This window comes from Leuciscus leuciscus (genome assembly GCF_965113295.1).
Source record: "Leuciscus leuciscus genome assembly, chromosome: 24".
Taxonomy (NCBI): domain Eukaryota; kingdom Metazoa; phylum Chordata; class Actinopteri; order Cypriniformes; family Leuciscidae; genus Leuciscus; species Leuciscus leuciscus.
This window is the reverse complement of record NC_138723.1, coordinates 9,841,643-9,859,881: the sequence shown is the minus strand read 5'-3', so window position 1 is coordinate 9,859,881 and position 18,239 is coordinate 9,841,643. Positions and strand designations below refer to the sequence as shown.

General features: G+C 39.2%; 1 protein-coding gene across 2 annotated transcripts in view; it reads right to left on the bottom strand.

Annotated features, from left to right (window-relative positions):
* The window catches only part of arl15b (ADP-ribosylation factor-like 15b), a 46,881-nt gene that overhangs the window by 20,735 nt on the left and 7,907 nt on the right, over window positions 1-18,239 (bottom strand). For both annotated transcript variants that reach the window (XR_014202419.1, XM_082158228.1), the window contains exons 2-3: window positions 6,242-6,386; window positions 5,948-6,007 (exon numbers count right to left, since the gene is read on the bottom strand). Coding sequence is in view for 1 of the 2 variants with exons in the window: in XM_082158228.1 (XP_082014354.1) it covers window positions 5,948-6,007; window positions 6,242-6,386 (205 nt within the window). In the remaining variant the exon portion in view is untranslated. The remainder of the gene's footprint in view (window positions 1-5,947; window positions 6,008-6,241; window positions 6,387-18,239) is intronic.

Genomic DNA, 18,239 nt, shown 5'->3' with positions numbered 1-18,239 from the left:
GGAGGCCTGTGGGAAAAGCCGTGTCCAAATGAAGAGCGCTCAACGCAACAGTGTTTCTTTAAAGTCGACCCTGAGAGCATATTAAAATGGTTTCTTCTGATGGCCAGTCTACAGCACAGTTCAAATGGGCCCACTTTTACAGTGAACATATGGTTTCTCTTGTGCACAGCAATTTGGGGGTACAAAAATGTGGCCACCAAGACACACAAGCGCAGCATGGCTTTAGTTAAAGTGAGTCATGGCGGGGCCTGTACCCTAACCATGAAAAAACAGAGACCAGTTTGTCTATACCTCTTATTCTTGTGAGTTTTCTGATTGGAATGCGCCATATTAATTACTAGCATGCCTCATGTGCATCTTCTCCTGCGATAACGGACCCGAAAAATAAGCTTTATTCCTCCGTTTTCATCTTCAAGTATGAAATAATAAACAGAATGCTATTTGAAAAGGTGGAGTCTTAAATCAATGCCAGACAGTAATCGACAGCTTTATTCAAAGCTCTTGAAGTTCGGCCAAGACGTATAAGCTGTTTGCTTGACACTAAGCAGCTGCGCAATCCTTTTTTTTTTTCCTCGCTAAACACACTGGACGCTAGTTTAATGGTTCCACTTCCAAACTTCTGAGCCTTTGTCACACCACAAATTGAGCTCTTAGTCATGCCTCGCCAAATTATCAGCTCTAAAACTGTTCTTAGAGGTCTTGGTTCATGTTTGGAAACAGACTCCACCTATCAGATTGAGTTTCAGAGCTCGACTTCCCGATATCATTGCTGTGTATGATGTACAATGTAATACTTCCAGTTCTCATTAGGTATTATCCACTGTGGTATTCAGCAACAGCTTTCCAACCGCTGAAATGCAAGCCTGACAGCAATAGCAAACACACTTTGCGATAGCTGGCCAAAGAAGAAATAATGTTTTCTGCAGATGTTTAGACAATTTGTGACTCGCAATAAATATTTGGGATCCTCACAGACAGGCCATGTCCGAGGCTGACTCATCTAATTAAGAAGCGTTTGATCTGCTGTTGCAATTTTAACAAGCACTATTAAATATTAATGCACAATTACTTAGCATATACAGCCTGATATTTCTTTCCTATAAGGGATGTTTTTCCAAAACACAATGTCCCATCAGTCACAAATGTGCATCAACAGTCTCTTTGTGGTTTAATTTTACTCAAAGTCTCCATCTACTGGCTGTGAAAGTAAAATCAAAACACTGGGAGGTCTTGTGGAGTCTTGGGCTTTGAAAAGCAGAGGTTTACTTTCATTACAAATGCATAAACATGTGCATTAAGAAGAGAACGATGTGACGGAACAAAACAGCATTTATCAGTAACGGGCCGGTGCATTACAATCTCATGTGATAATGCAACTAAAGCACATTTTCGCAGAAATCATTACATCATGGCTGGGGTCCAGAGAAACAAAGAGAGAGAGCCAGCTAAGTGCTTTCAGATGGCCGCTGCGAGATGGTAAATGTGAGCATGTGGGTCTCCCTTCTCTGTTGCGCCTGTCAGCCCAGCAGATCGCACAGGGTGTCATCGTGACACTGATGGGAAATGCACACAGACAGCGCGGCACTTTGAACGTCTCCTGGCTTCCTGACATCACTCACGCAAACCCAAAACACGGGCCAGACGGGCAGACCAACCAATAACACGAGAATCCGGTAAACCGTCTCGATGGCAGTGGAGGAAACGACGGGAGAGCCAGCGTGTCAAGCCGGCGCACAACCTCCATCAATAAAGTGTGACATGAGCCTTCCGCGTCAGGTTCAAGGTTAATGTCCCAGCCGTAACCCTACACTGATGTTTTTGGGGGAAAAGAGGTCGCGCTCCGCAGGCCCCTGACACTGAGCTGAACTCGTTGGAGGTCTGGGGGAAAGGTTTCCAAAGTGCTTAAAAGGAAAATAGGACATAATTATACCGCTTTTCAAGGAGAATTCAGAGGTTCGTCAATTTAAAGATGACTTCCCAATGTGGGCTGTTTCTCACCAAAAAATTCTCCTATAATAATAATAATAATTCACTTTTAAAGGATTATTTCACTCAAAAATCATTTACTTTCTTCTGATGAACGCAAAAGGAAGAATGTGCCGGTCGCTCACTTCCATGCAGTTAAAACAAATGGGGACTTAAAGGTGAACTAAGTAACTTTTTTTACCTTAACTGAACAGCTTCGGAGTCATTGGAATGGTTATATTACTTATTTCGGGTTGAATGGTGGTCGTTTCGCACCCCCCTGGTGCCCGTGAGCGGAAAATACGCACTTGCAACTTTGAGCCGGCGGGTGTAAACAATGTAAACAATTGCTTTACGGCCAAAAGAAATCTGCTAAAATGCTGTCATTATTGCGCTCCCTCACGCTGTCCGAACCCGAATGAAGAAGACGTTTTAAAGAACGTCCCATCTGCTTTGATGTCGTTGATCTATAGCCTCTGGTGTCTGAGAATCAACAACGAGTTTTTACGACAGTGTTGTCAAATATCTATTCCGAAGCTGTGGGGGGAGCTCTAGAGAGAAACCTGCGAGCAAAAAGCGAGAATACAGCGAAGAAGTCCCGAAGTTACTGAGTGCTGCTTTAAAGATTTTATTCTTTGTTCACTTACTCACCCTCAAGTTGTTACAAACCTGTACAAGTTTGTTTGTTCTGGTGAACACAAAATAATATATTTTGAAGAATGCTGGTAATCAAACCGTTGACGGTAGCCACTCACTTTCATAGTAGAAAAAAAAATACTAAGGAAGTCAATGGCTACCATCACCTGTCTGCTCACCAACATTCTTCAAAATATCTTCTTTTGTGTTCACCAGAACAAAGACACTCGTACAGGTTTGTAACAACTTGAGGGTGAGTAAGTGATGACAGAATTAAAATATTTGGGTGAACCATCCCTTAAAGCCTTTAAACTCCAGAACAGACACAAAAGCACAATAAAAGAATCATGAATGTGGTAAATGTAATTTGTATGCTCTTAAGTTTTTTGTTAGGTACAGGCTAAAATGTAAAGCTGGCGTCAGATCTTTTCTGCTATATTGTGACGTACATCTGAGTGCAACAGATTATCGAAAAAGAAAAACAATTTTTAGATGGGGTTCATCCATTGGTTGGTGGTTGGATTTTGAAATTTGGGCATTGCACTGAATAATGTGAAGTTGATTGGGAAGAGGCAGTTTTAAGTGGACTAAATGATTGGAAAGTCCTGTATACGTCATCAGAGAGAAGTCTTTCATTTTCACCAAAGATCGAGTCTTGACATTTTGATAAATGAAACATTCATGGACGAATCATTTACAATAAGATCTTCAACATACATTTACAAGAAAGATAGGTTGAATTTACTTTTAATGTCGACTTTTCATATTCATTATATCCACCCTGGCTTTTCAACTACATGAAAAAATACAACCAGTACATTCCTCAAAAATCCTTTTGTGTTTGACGAAAGTACGTAAAAGTTCGGAATGACATGAAAGTGAATAAATGATGTTAGCATTAAAACAAATTTGGGTAAAAATTTTCCTTTGAACTAGTGACATTTCCTTTTCTCTAACTCTACAGGCTTCATGACCCAGGTGGAAACCCCCCCTTTAGGATTCTCAGTTCCAGCAGTTATGCATCCAGCCTTTTTTCTCCTCACCTATCTGTCCCTCCTTTCCCCCAGGGTTCCCTGCATCCACAACACCCTCTTATTCTTATCATCACTCACTCGTTTTAAAGACAGATTCAAAGCTGCAGCCCATCACTCTTAAGAAAAAAGGAAATGCGGGCCAAGATGGCTCTGGGTTCAGTGAGCGAGTGACATCTGAAACATTTCCATTGCGTGCCGCATCCAAGCACTGGCATTTCCTGGGGTTCAATTTACCTTGAAGAGAAAACTATTAGTCATCATAGAAATGAGTTTGTATCCTTATTGGTCGGGTCCTCATGTAACATCTGTGTCAAATAACATTCATATTCCTCATGCTGTGTCAGATGATGTGTTGCCAAAGATTACTTTTCAAAAGATCATATGTGAAATAATGGTTTCAAATGTTGTTACAGATGTTTCCGTAGATATTCACTAATGGGTCAATCCCATAATGCTCAAATTGTTTGTATGGATCTATTAATTTATTAAAACTTACAATGACCTGAATATACTACCAATTAAAGGTTTAGGGCAAGTAAGACTTTTCAGCAAGGACACATTAAGGTGACAGTAACAATAATAATAATAATAATAATAGTGCTGTTCTTTTGAACTTTTTATTCATCAAAGAATCTTGTTTTCGACACTGATAATGTTTCATAAGTATCAAATCATCATATTAGAATGATTTCTGATGGATCATGTGACAATGAAGACTGGAGTAATGATGCTGAAGATTCAGCTTTGATCACAGGAATAAATTTCATTTTAATATATATTAAAATAGAAAATAGATCCTTTAAATTGCAATAATATTTCACAGTATTACTGCTTTTACTGTATTTTTGATCAAATAAATGCAGCCTTGGTGAGAATAACACAGTGTCTACATTGGATGCGAGCAGAGTGCGCAACAAAAGACAATACCCATTATAAACACTGATACTGTCTACACTGATGCGACACGACACGGCACGGCAAATCCCCAGCAGTAAACTGATGTCCCGTTCTATTTCTGATGTAATGCCTGTGCTATTTCTGACATGAAGGACAAACAGATTTGCAATGGTCGCAACAGCTTGCGGTGCTTCTGGTGTAGACATGGTGTGAGAGACCTCTTAAATAATCTTACTGACAGCAACATTTTCACCGGTAATGATCATGATGACTGCTTCACTGCTTATTAACTTATTAAACTTCCACCAACTATTCCAAACATGTATGATATGATAATCATAGAGAGACAACATGATATCATAGAGAGGAGCCCTGCAGACCCTCGTGACTGTGTGTTAAATCAATGAGTCTCTTAAGGCCCTGATATACTCTTTGCTTCGAGGTAAAAAGAAGTTTGAAATACGTTAGCAGCCGTATACTGTTAGCGAACATTCGACGCTGGTTACACTGCTGAGAGCAACGGTTAGATGAATATGTTAATGTTTTGCCAACTTTCTTTTTTTTAATAAAAAAAAATAAACACAACAACAATAACTTTCCTTTCAACAACAAAAATTGTGTTTCAGACAGTGCTCGAACACCGAATGGATTCCACTTTAGCGTTTGCTTGCGCTTGAAGGGACACAAAATGATGTCAAAATACCCGTCTCGGCAAGTATTCTCTCGGTTATGTCATAAGTGAACAGTTGAGAAAGAAACCGGATGTGTGTCAGTATATTCGGTCCGTGCATTCAGTCTTAAAGTGACAGCAGCCTAATATTCCTGCTGTTGTCTGTGTCATTAATGGTAAAAAAATAAATAAAAATACTGCTTTAACGAAGATGAACCTATATTTTATTTCTACAGAGAACAAATAGTGTTATAGTGAAGAAAGCAGTCAGGAGGAAAGTGCTGACGACAGCTTGCAGGATAAGTGTGTCACGTAAAGTGTGAGTACCAAGCTTTTTCTACTACAAAGCGGCTCTCCAGTGTGTTCATATTTTCACTCGCGGTTGTCCAACTTCGAGGGACTGAACAGAAGAAGTGAGCCGGAGAAGATTTCCATGTTAAAGGCGGAGTCTCAGAGCCACACCCTCCTATTACATAATCACCACATACCAATGGTAGTTCAGAGGTATTAACCAGTCAGAGTGAACTTTTTCTGAAAGTTCGTTATTCAAAACCATATGGAACAGAATAATTAAAAAATATACATTTTCTAAAAACTTATCATCTGCGTTTTAAACATTTTAAAAAGATTTGTTCCTTCTCTATATATCGTGGACACTCTTATTTGTCATTGGCCCATATATTAATTGTGATTTTAAAAAATTTAAATAGAAGTAGTAATCTCATGAAAAACAGAGAACATTTACCTCCGAGTTCCTTGACATTTAAAATGGCATTCTGGAACGGGACAGCTTTAATGCTAAAACCTGTAAATAAAAGTTGAACAAGATTAACAACTGCGGCCATGAGGATTTCACAAAAACACCTCCATTTCTACACTGACCGAGATTTAATCAAGTACTCTTTAAAAGACAATCACAAGGTAAAATCTGAATACAAAGAGGGGGGTGTTTTTAAAGCGTTTGGCAAAGAGGAAGTGCAAAGATCTGTGTTTGTGTTTGCAGGACGTGTCTGGTATTGCTCTATGATGGTGGGCTGACCTGTGGTGGGGACGATGTTGTCTGTTGCCTCACTGCAAAGTCTGGAGAGCAGGCTGGTCTTCCCAGAACCCGTCAGACCGATGCAAACCACGTCATATTCTGGTCTGGGAGGGGGAGGTCCTTTACAGCAGAATGTCCTGAAACACTGAAGACGGGACAAAGACGGCAAGACAGGGGAAAGGGGGGAAAGGGGGGAGGAAGGAACGTTAGAAAGGTTACAACAATTTAGATAAAAAACTTCCCACTCATCTTTGTGTTTATGCGATTTTGGCGACTTGTGATTCTCCGAGAGAAAAGCTGTGGGTGTATGCGTGTGTCACTCTAGAAACAGAAACACATCTCAAAGCCATCTGACATCTGTTGACACCATCTGGTTGAGAAAAAGTTACAGCGAAAGAAAAAAACAAGTCTACCACACAGTGCCTCCATTGAAAACATAAGGGCCAAAAGTCACCACAACGTTCTGGGACAAGCAAGCACCCCAATATATTTCCACCAAAAAAACAGACCTGTTTTCTGTAAGCTGCTGTCAGAGCCCTGCGGTTGACGTCATGACACTGAGTGATAAAGCAAATAAAAAATTGCCCAATAAATTTCAACAGAGCCAAAACACACACACACACGTAAAGAAGAAAGCCAGTAATACTGCTTAAACCGATCACATGATTTCTACTACAGTCTACACAAGGAAGATCAAAGCATGTTTGACATTTACATTGCACAAGGAGGAGGCGTTGTGTTATGTTGCGATGGTATGGGTAATATGGCCCCTTTTGAGTAAAAACAAAGCTATTTACAGTCAGTGCAATATATTGTATTACATTTGTCTCTTTCTGTCTGCCATATTTTGAATTACAAAGTACATTTCACATCTGAAGGTCTTTATCTGGTTGGCTCAGTGTAGCTCTATCTCTTAAAAGAGACTCAAAGCCTCTGTTGCAAAACCCTTCCACTGCCTACACAGCATGCGGACCCAGATGGACCCTCAAAAGTGACTGATTTAGAGAGCTCTACATAGGTTTTTTTAAAAGGGTGCCTTTAACTATTGCTTTTTAGAAAATGCGTTTCATGCATCCGATACTCAAGGGGGCGATACTTATATTCAAATGTCTTTATCAGGAAGCTGGCTATTGAGTGCAACAAGTGCCCACCCACTTTTTAAGCAGACTTTGGCTGCGTCCGAAATCGCATACTCTCTTGAGTAGGTACTTATTTTGAATTTGAGTAATTACTAAAAAAGTATGTTCTATAGGCCTATAGTTTCATATGCACACCAGAATCTCGCTGGAAGCAGAAGGTCATCCAGGTACTTTTTTGCCTACTCTTTTTATCAGTACTGTGAATTTGGACATACTGCTTTTGTCACATACTGTTTTTCGTCTACTATATAGTAGGGAAGAATGCGATTTCGGACGTGGCTTCTGTTCCAGAATTCTTTTTCCCATAGGGAATTTAAAAAGTGTTACAAGGCATCAACCAAGCCAACCAGCTACGAGGTGAATCAGCATTACAAACTTAGATTTGAAGCATGAAAGTGTTTGAAAATCGGACAAATAGCAAAAGTACAAAAATGTGTACTATATATATATACACACACACAGTTTGAGAGTGTAGGGAGCTGTTATGTCATTCATGGTGCTTCATGGCAGTGGGCAGGTACTTTCCTTGTTTCGATTCTCTGATTGGTGGAAATTTCTCGCCAGAATCATGGTTAATGTACTTTAATACCAGGAATTCATGCTGTTAAACACAATTATAAAAAATCAAAAAATAAGATAAAATTATGCAGGCTGACGGGATCAACAAAAGCACATACCATCGATTAATAACCATGTAGCTCACAGTAGGTCTGTCTCTAAAGGTTTATAGGTTGTTAAAAATCTATTTCCCTATGGAGAAAATAAATGGAACTTTCACTTCGGGAACCCGACTGTTGCTTAATGTTGACAGCTCATCTAACTTCAGCTAACATGCTGAGAATGAAATCTATACGTGCACTGCTTTATGAATTGAACTCTTGACAGATAATAGGACTCAATGTGTGAAATTAAGCCTTAAGTTTCTTAGATGCTACTAACAACAAAAAATCCGGCTTAGAGATAAATGAGCGTGAGAAATCTCTTAATGAGAGAGTGAGGAGTGCCATTGGAATAGTGGTTTCCTTTAATCACACACAGGCTGTGAATATCTGTGCTAAATGCATTAAGTTGCCATGTGACACTCAGTCAGGCTGATCACAGATAACTTGAAAGAGGGTAAACTGTGACAAATACAGTGAGAAATCACAACAGCGCATGCATTAGTTCTTTCATTCATACATCATACAGCCTAAACATGTGACTTTGAGGAAAATGGAGGGGTGTGGTGGGGGTTCACTCTAAATTGAATACAGACTGAATTTGGGTGTATGGTTAGCAAATGCTGCCCTCTAGCGAACACACTGGGCTTTACATCAATCAAAGCCAGTGACTTTCCAAACATAGTAGTCGAGGTTTTGCTTGCTTCTTACATTATGGGGTGAAAAAGCATTTGTCTCCACTGATGGTAACTGAAAAGTAGCCATGTATTATAATTAAATGTTTTTGCAAGCATATCTAAGTATTATAAATGTGGTTTCATTGGGCTTCATCGGTGCACATTATTCCAAAGAACAAAAATGTTTTTCAGTTAAACGAATAGTACAGACGAAGACTGGTGTCACCCATCCTGTTTTTCACTACTTTTCCAACCACCTGATGTACAGAGACCAGTATTCACAATCCAATCAATTCCTAGAGGATAAAATCCAGTCTCGCCCTACATTGTTTTTCCCAATGAATATCCTGCTGCATTCGGAAATACTTCTCTGTTGACAAAACCAAAGCCAAGCAAGCAGGGAAAATAATATTACTAGATTTTTACATGTTCTGAAGGAAAGGTGAGTCTCAAAGTGAGATTCAGAACTCATCACCATGATCCAAGTATGGTTTGGGCATTGCTTTCTTTCAATGGATTACAAATGATAATGTAAATGTAAAAAAAATTTTTTTTTTAAATGCTAGAAAAGTTTACTTTTTACTTCAAGTAATAGTTCATTTAAATCTGCAGCTCTCTTCAAGCAAAATGAACTAGGCGCTGTCAAGCTCCAGAAAATGACAACAACATAAAAAGCACAATAAACATTTCAATGTAGTCCATGACCTATATGCTCTTTTATGAGTGTTCTGAAGCCATTGTTTTAGGTGAGCTATTTATGTAATACTACCCATTATTTTTCACCTTAAGTACAACAACTACTGGCCCACTTTCTCTCAGAGAGAGACAAAAACAAAATATATCCTGCAGGGTTCTTCAAAACTGATATGCTTTTTGTAACAGGAAGCTCCTTAATAAGTAAATGCTAGAAGCACTTCAACATCCACAAGATGGCAGCACAAACAGTGTCCAAATGAGTGTTCTTCTATCTTCTGATGATGTATCAAAATATAACAAATATGAAAATGACTTGGTCAATGCTACAGCAGGAAGAACCTTTGTATGAATACACATGCAGAAATGCTCTATCACCAGACCATCATAGGAAGGAGAGAGAGTAATGAACTTTTATGTAAAACAGGTTGGACCTGTAATTGATGATATAAGTTTCTAAGCAAAGCCAGTGGGTCATACAGTGGCGTATTTTTAAGTCTTCATGTTCCACAATAGTGGAAAGCTTCTCTGATTCATGGACAAGCTTGTCAGCATGCATGAATATGACAGCACAGGTGCTTTAAATATAGTCGGAATATAAATAAACTGTACACTGCATGTATGAATTGCATTTTTAAAGTATTGTTTACTTATTAACCAATTAATAAATCTGCTCAAAAATGGGCATCATGCCACTGACCTACAAAATAAGACAAAAAGTGGAAGTTGAACTTCAATGTTCAATGGCATGTTATAGTCTCAAGTATCACAAGCATATAAACACACTCCCTTTACCCAGTTAATCATGCATAGAGCAAATTACACAACTATAGCAACGGCCTAATCTTTACACTCTGGTGACTGGCTGATACATATGGCATGATATGGCATGATAATCACCATCACATAGGCTTCAACAATAGTACGAAGTAGGGATGTCAATTTTCAGAACTTCCAATAATCAATCGTTGTTTCAATTAACGATCAATTAATCGATTAATCGTTAACCTTAACCTCTTAAATATGAAGGGGGAGGGGCAACTAAGTTTTATCAGGTTACTTAACCACTTGCTTAACCCACAAAATAGGTGTCGATTTAAAGCTTACAGGGCTCCAGACTGCGACCAGATGGTCGCATTTTGCGACCAAAATTTGAGAGTGTGCGACTGAATTTTTCATCCAGTCGCACATGTGCGACCAGTAAATTTGTTTTGTTTTTACACGTTAAACGGAAGGGGCGCGTCAATGAATCCGGAATGTGTGGCATGCCAATGAGTGTGAGAAGAATTGGGAATGGCCACTGTAACTGGCTAATGTGTGGAGGGGGAGGGTCCTAGAGATAATCGAGCGCGCGTAAACGTCCGTGGGAAGGAGACGGAGACAAATATCAATGTCACAGACACAGCCGGATGATGATTCAGAATCAGAGGTTTGTGAGGTGATAAAGGCCCGAACCCACCATTTTCGGGAAGACTGGCTGCGAGAATTCAGCTGGTTGAGGTACTGTAAGGAGACGAACTTAATGAACTGCGAATGTTGCAGTCGCTATCCCAGAACTGCGGGGAAAACGAAGTTTGCAGACAGTGCAGGCACTTCGCAGTTTAAACACAATATGCTAGTTAGACACATTCTCAGCCTCAAGCATAGAGTATTCCGTGACATGTTAATAAATCAAAACAAAATGAAAGCGGAAAAAAACTGCGCTACTCATTTCTGCGTCACGGACCGTTTAATAGTTCGAACCAATAATAGACAGCGCAGAGCTTCTCTCGCCAGTCGCGGGCGGATCTCGATCACGCAACACCGTTACATCGTGGACATCCAGTGAAGAAATCCATTGAGTTCGCGACAGAATTAATAACATCGTTGCGAGATCCAGTGAGAAACATTCAGATTCAACGCAGAATTCTCTGTTATAAACCATATCAGATCAAACAGCGCTAACGTGGAAACCAGGAGAAACATGTGCCATGAACGAACAAGTTATAGAAGGCTTTAGGTCCACAGATCAGCAACATTCACCATGGATTTAATGTAGTAACACTAACTGTAACGGTATACTGTGGTTATAACAGTAGCCTACACATATCTTTTTCCAGCACTTCAAAACTATAATATCATATTTAAATGTTATTTTTAATGTGTTGACCAAAACATTTTTTGTTCAACCTTTAAAGATTGTCTCTATTTATAAAACTAAAAGTTTCAAGAAGTAGGAAAACTCACACTTATTTAAAAAAATAAATAAAATTAAATTACCATTGTAAACATAGCTGCTGAGGGCGCTTATTGGCTATTTTCAATCCCTAATATCTATTTTGTCACTCATTTTGCTATTGAATTAATATTAAGACATTATGAATGATAATAGTTCAAGTTAATTTTATCTACACCTCAAATTAAGCTCAGTGCTTTGTCATCCCACAGTGCTACCAGATACTTTCTGTAGAACTTAGTGCCGCTGCCCTCAAATGTTAGTCTGGAGCCCTCTGAACTTAAAATAAAACTGCACATTGTAATTTCTGTACGTTAAGTCTATTTATTATCAAAGCATTTGTTAGTAATACAGTTATTTTTGGGGGAAATGTGAATAATTGCATTGCAAGGTGATTTAAGATGTGCCCCTAAATTTTCTGCTTGCGCTCCTAAAATTTTAAGTCAGGGGCTACAGCGCTCCTAATAAAAAAAGTTAGTCTGGAGCCCTGGCTTAGGAGCCTGGCTTTACAGTGATTATAGGGAATATGACCATCACTTAACAAGTGCTTTAAATTTGCTGAGTCTGCTGACATATTAGAAGTGCTCTATTTTCATAGCGTAAAAAATAACTGTAAAATCATTGTACATAACAGATAGACTTGTGTCATATATCGTTGATAACAACAAGCATATTTGTCTCAGTTAAAGACCAAACTAGGCCTATACCAAGTATTTGCATGAAAAAGTGCCGCCAACACACGTGTAAACAGTAAACACATGATGCTTTTGTGCCATGTTTTTGTTAGTAACTTCACGAAACATTAGTAAACCATAGTAGATCACAAATCTTTATTTAGAGCAGGTGGTCTTGAACGAGCCCAAACACAACATAAGATGATACGTAGATCACACATGACATGATGCTTGGCTAAAGCTATAGGACTTCTGGGATCTGATCGTGTCGCGATCCTGACGCAGTGTTTGCCAATGTCATTTGAAAGTTCAACCACTGGAAGCTGGATCTCAGGTGTGGTGAGTGGGTATAGTGGGGACGATGTGAAGAGGCCAATCGGACACCGTTTTACAGCTGGATTGGATCGATCGCTCAGATTGACGGTCTTGATTTACTATGCGCCACAGAATAGGATCTAAAGCTGAAAAAAACTCTGGAAGATCATCACTCATCCACCAGGATCTTATTACTTGGTCTTTATTCTATGTACTTTTATTGTGGCGTTTACACAAGTAGTTCTTATGTTCAGTTGAATCACTAGTTTGGAGTGTTTTTTGGCCCCTTGGTTGATTATGTTTGGAAATAAACAGCTAGCCAACCATTGCTTGAACACATCAATACACTTAGAATACTTTACGGCACGCTCGCTTTATTTTCCTCGTGTGTCTGTTGCACGTGTTTTGCACATGAGCCGCACGCGCCTCAAAACTATACACTCTAATGATGACCTTGCTTAATCGAACATCGTTAAGTTTTATCGATTAAATTATAATCAACAATTAATCGTTCGTCGATTAATCATTAGCACTGAGAGTACAAAGGGCTAAATCCGGAAGGCAAAATGTGGACTAATTCTGGAGTTCTTATCACAATGGGCTGGATGTTTTCACAAGTTCCACAAGGCCCTAGAGGCATTTTCATCTATAAGGAAACGGCCACCAATGCCCATCATACTCCACATTGCTGTTATGATGGTCCTTCCAGGTAAATACAGGCTGGGCACACTGCCAGCTGGAAAGGGCCAACAACAGGAAATAGGAAGGGCTCAAACCATGATTGATACCACAATCGGACGACTGGGAGGAAGAGGTAGTCCCATGCCTGAAATGCACTGAAGACATGCTGGCGCACAATAAAAGCAAGCGGCACCTGTTTGTTCTAGGATAAAGGTAAGGGAAAGTGGAAAATTATATCATAGATGTAAGGTCTTAAATATACAAGCAACTTCAAGAAGTTAACTTGCTTGGCTTTTTTTTTATTTTATTTTTTATCATTTAGCACAGTACACAAGTTGGGGGTTTTTTATGAATAGAAAAAAAAATAGACAAAATAGAAATAGAATAATAAGTGTTAGTATTAATAGATCAAGTGTTTCTTGAAAATGGCTGAAGACTCGGGTTGAGTTGGGCAGGTCATTCCACCAGCAGGGAACAGTCCAGGAAAAAGTCAGTGAAAGTGATGTTGTGCCTTTTTGAGATGGCACCACAAGGTGCCGTTCACTTGCAGAACTCAAGCTTCTGGAGGCACTGAAGTCTGAAGTAGCGGAAACTGGCAACCCATGCAATTTTATTAGGAGAGGTGTGACGTGCTCTCTCTTCGGCTAGTTAAAGTCCAGTCTCGCTGCTGCATTCTGGATGCTGGATGTCCTGCAAACAGAGCATTACAATAGTCCGGTTTGGATAGATCCAGAGCTTGGACAAGGAGTTGTGCAGCATGATCCGATAAGAAGAGCCTAATCTTCCTAATGTTGTACAGGACCAGGCAAATATAGCAATATGGTCTGTGAAGTTTAACTGATAATTGATCACAATTCCAAGGTTCCTGGCTGTCCTGGAAGAAGTTATGTTTGACGAACTTAGCTGGAAGGAGAAGTTGTGATGAAGTGTTGGGTTGACCAAAACCACAAGCAGCTCTATCATTACAAGATTGAAGGTGGCCAAACATTTTTAATATCTAGAACCCAAAAAACACTTAAGGGATATAAAAGTTGGAGATTCGCTGTGGAAATGCAGATTCCCTGTAACCTAACGACATTTTCAGCCATTATATAGTTAAAGTTGACATGAAACTGAAGTTGCAATGGTCTTTTCTTCCCTATTGTGACATATCAGAAACGGCTTCTGGGACAAGGAAAAATGTAGAGTAGAACTTGTCTTTGTGCATGGGGAATTGATTGGATGGTTGTGGTTTGCTATTGCTGTGATTCATGTGAGTGACAGGTTGTCGGATTTTTTTATTCCATTAAGTAAGAATTAAAAGCTGTTGCTCAACAGTAAACTGAGAACCTTCAGAACTATCTCTAACATAACTGTAGTGGATTTCTGAGTCAACAGAGCACATGGGGATTTTCACAGTATTAAAACTGCTGCAGGATAAAACGAAGGGGCTGAACAATGCCCAGCAAAGCTGTAGCTCATCTCGCTGCTCCTCCACTGATGGTATTTGGATATAAATCTCCACCGTTACCCCTCCTTCAAAATGTATACATGTTGAATAACAAGCTCTAATCTCCAAACATCAGATACAACACTTCAGGTAATAATGCTATTCTCAGCCCTTAGGAACAATCAAACAATCACATCATCTACAAGGTCAAGCTTTGCCCTAAATAACCGATGAATGTGGATTTTATTTAGTCTTTCTCAGCAGTGAGTGACTGGCCATTGAGCGATGGCTTGAGTTATGGTGGCAGAATCTGGAGTGGCCGGGGGTAGCCTTCAAACCTAGTGCACTGGGATCTCATTCAGGAAGTTTATTTTTGTGTTCCTATTCCGTGCTGATTTACACCCAGTTCCCACCTTTGATGGGCTGTATTTTGAGTGGCATCCTGTTTGGTCTGACAAGGATTCCAATTCCCAGCAGCTCCTGGGTCACAATAGTCAAACTGGACTGTGGGATATTCCCCCGCTCGAGAGGAACTCTGCGACCTAACTGCCACATCCTGACTTATCAAAGCACGGAAGTGAAGCATGCAGAATACATGGTTAGCGTATCCATTCCAACACCAGCCAGTCTCCAATGTGGGCCGCCGACTGCAAGAGATGTCGTCCACCCTCCTACTGTAACACTCATGCACCTAATGGCTCGTTTGCACCGAGCGGTGCGGTACAGTACGGTACAGTACGATTCGGGACGGTAAACCCTGATCCGGCTTGCACTTCCACCACCAACAGTACCCTAACTTGATAGGTGTCATCCAACATCTGACTAGTTGATTCACTAGTTGATGTTTTAGCATGCTGTTTAATAAACATGATGTTAAGACCTTCTGTTTTTGAACGCAACAAGACATCTGTTTTAAACTGAGGTCTCCTACCATAGCCTACAAGTGTTTAAATGCAATGTAAATACATGCATTCAAAGTAAAAAAAAAAAATATAGCCATTATTCATTGCAGCATCACCTCTTTTCTCACAGTGCCTAAAACAGTTCAATAAAGGATTCTGTCTCCCTAAACCCCTCCTTTCAGAGAGCTTGCTCTCCTCTGGTTGGTCAGATGGTCCAGATTGTTGTGATTGGTCTACCGCTTATAGTTTTGGAAACTAAACGTCTATTACCATATCTGAATTTCAGCTCCAGAGGCTTCCTCAGAACTCACTGAGTGAAACAAAACAGTAACGCGATAAGACACAAAACAGAACGCAGTGCCGTAGTGGTGCACGTCTGTGAATCTCCTGTCTGTAGCCGCGTTTCCATTACCCTTCAAATTGCGCAAATTGAAATTGAAAATTTAAAATATGCCCAATGGAAACACGTAAATTTAGCAAAAACTCCAATGTATCGCAAAAAAGTTTTTACACTCGCATGAGGTAATTCGAAAAAGAAATATTTTGCAAAATTGCAATGGAAACAGTTTTTGCGCATTTACAGGTCACCTGATATAGATGTCGCGGTATGTTTGGACAGAATACGAGTTCTTTATTAAATTCATATAAGACAAAAGAATTACAGGAATAATGGATTCTAAACCTCAAATAAATGCTACAATCAAGACCTCGAAGCAGATATGAGCCGCTCACAAGTATAATAAGGGTAATGCTTGGAAAACACACATACATCTCCTTCGATTAGTAATAATGGCTAGTGCAGTGGCTGGTTTATAGTACATAAACCTACCAATGTCTGTTGCCATGGTTTTTGGAATGATTTTACAAACTTAAATGGAAACGCCGTAATTTCGCATTAGTTTTTTGTTGACATTTAGAAGAAAAAAAGAAGAAAGAAAAAAATCGCAAAAGTTTTGCGCAAATCTGTAATTGAAACGTGCCTTGTGTGACACACACACACACGACTCGTGCGCACAGAAGCCACTTCAGACAGCGCTCAAACGGACATAAACACATACAATTATGCCAAAAAAGCCTGTTTTGTCAATTATCCTCATAAGCATAGTTAGTCTTAAATGAGTTAAATTAAGTCTTAAATTAATGTAAAGAGTTGTAAGAAAATGGGATGCATGTCAGATCTGCGTCATGTGCGTCGGTCTTAAAGGGGTCATCGGATGCAAAATTCACTTTTATATGGTGTTTGCGTATAAATGTGTCTTTGCAGAGTGTGGACACAACCACCCTACAATGAAACAAATCCATTCACCCCTTTTGTTTTTATCCTCAAAAAGCCTAAACACTCTCAATAATCAAGCCGTTTGGATTTACTGAGCAATATGATGTCATATTGCTCATGCTCCGCCCACGACCAATGACGGACTGTCCTGTATTAGCATATTTCCACCCTCAGCCATTTGTATACTGTCTGCCAAGGCAGTACTTTACGTGTCTTGTGTCAACATGCCCCACGGAAGAGAGGGGTGGGGTGAGCAGTTGCTCATTATCATTTAAAGAGACATGCACCGAAACGGGTCGCTGTGAACAGAGCTGTTTTTGAGGAGGTAAAAAGGGTGTTGTTTTACACAACCATTGAGGAATTTTAACCAAAGTATGTTACAAACTTTACATGAAGACCCTAAAGAATCATACCAACTTGTGGAAAATGGGCATCTGATGACCCCTTTAAAGTGACAGCAACCTAATAAACCTGCTGCTATGATGTCAGTCATTAATATTAATCAATGGGCAAAAGAAAAAGAGAAAAATCACTCACAGCTCTTGACTGAATCACTTTTGTAGCTTTAATAAGGATTGATGTTTATTTAATTTATAATTTATGCAGTGATAACTTCGTTCAATTTATGTATATTCCCTACCTGTAAGACCTACCTGAAAATCTTAAAGCACTATTTACAAGGTTACGTGGGTCAAAAACAACGAAAACAATAACTTTTTGTGCATTTTGACAGGCCAAGTAAAAATCTGAACTGGTCTGACTGGGCCAATATAAATTGAGCCCTGATATATTGATATAATATTTATATAAGGGGTTTATGTGAAGACTGTTTTAAAGTTCACTTAAATTAAAAGTTATGTTTTTTAAAGCCAAATAAATTTTAAAATTGATAGCTTTCAATTAAACTGTAATGTTGAATGGCTATAATTACTGGCTAAATTGAGAAAAAAATATTTTTCATAGGGACATTAGTAGCAGTATTGGTATCAGTGATACTGGCCTTCATTCATAAAAAAAAAATGCCATTAAACAAATATTTAAAATATACTGCCTTTATGTTGTTTCTACATTTATTCACTCAATGTGAAATTATTTCAATATAAAAAAAATAAGGTGTAAGGTGTGATCTATTGTGATTAATTACATTAAAATTTGCAATTTATTAGTTAATTTTTAATATATGCAAACACTAATTTGAATATATGTAGTTTACATATTCCTAATTCTGTAAACCTGCACTTAAAAAGGGAAGAACATTCAACAGGGTCGAGTCAGAGTCAAGACCGAGTTGCAATGCTCTGAAGTCCCAGACCATGGAAATAGACCATGATTCGAATT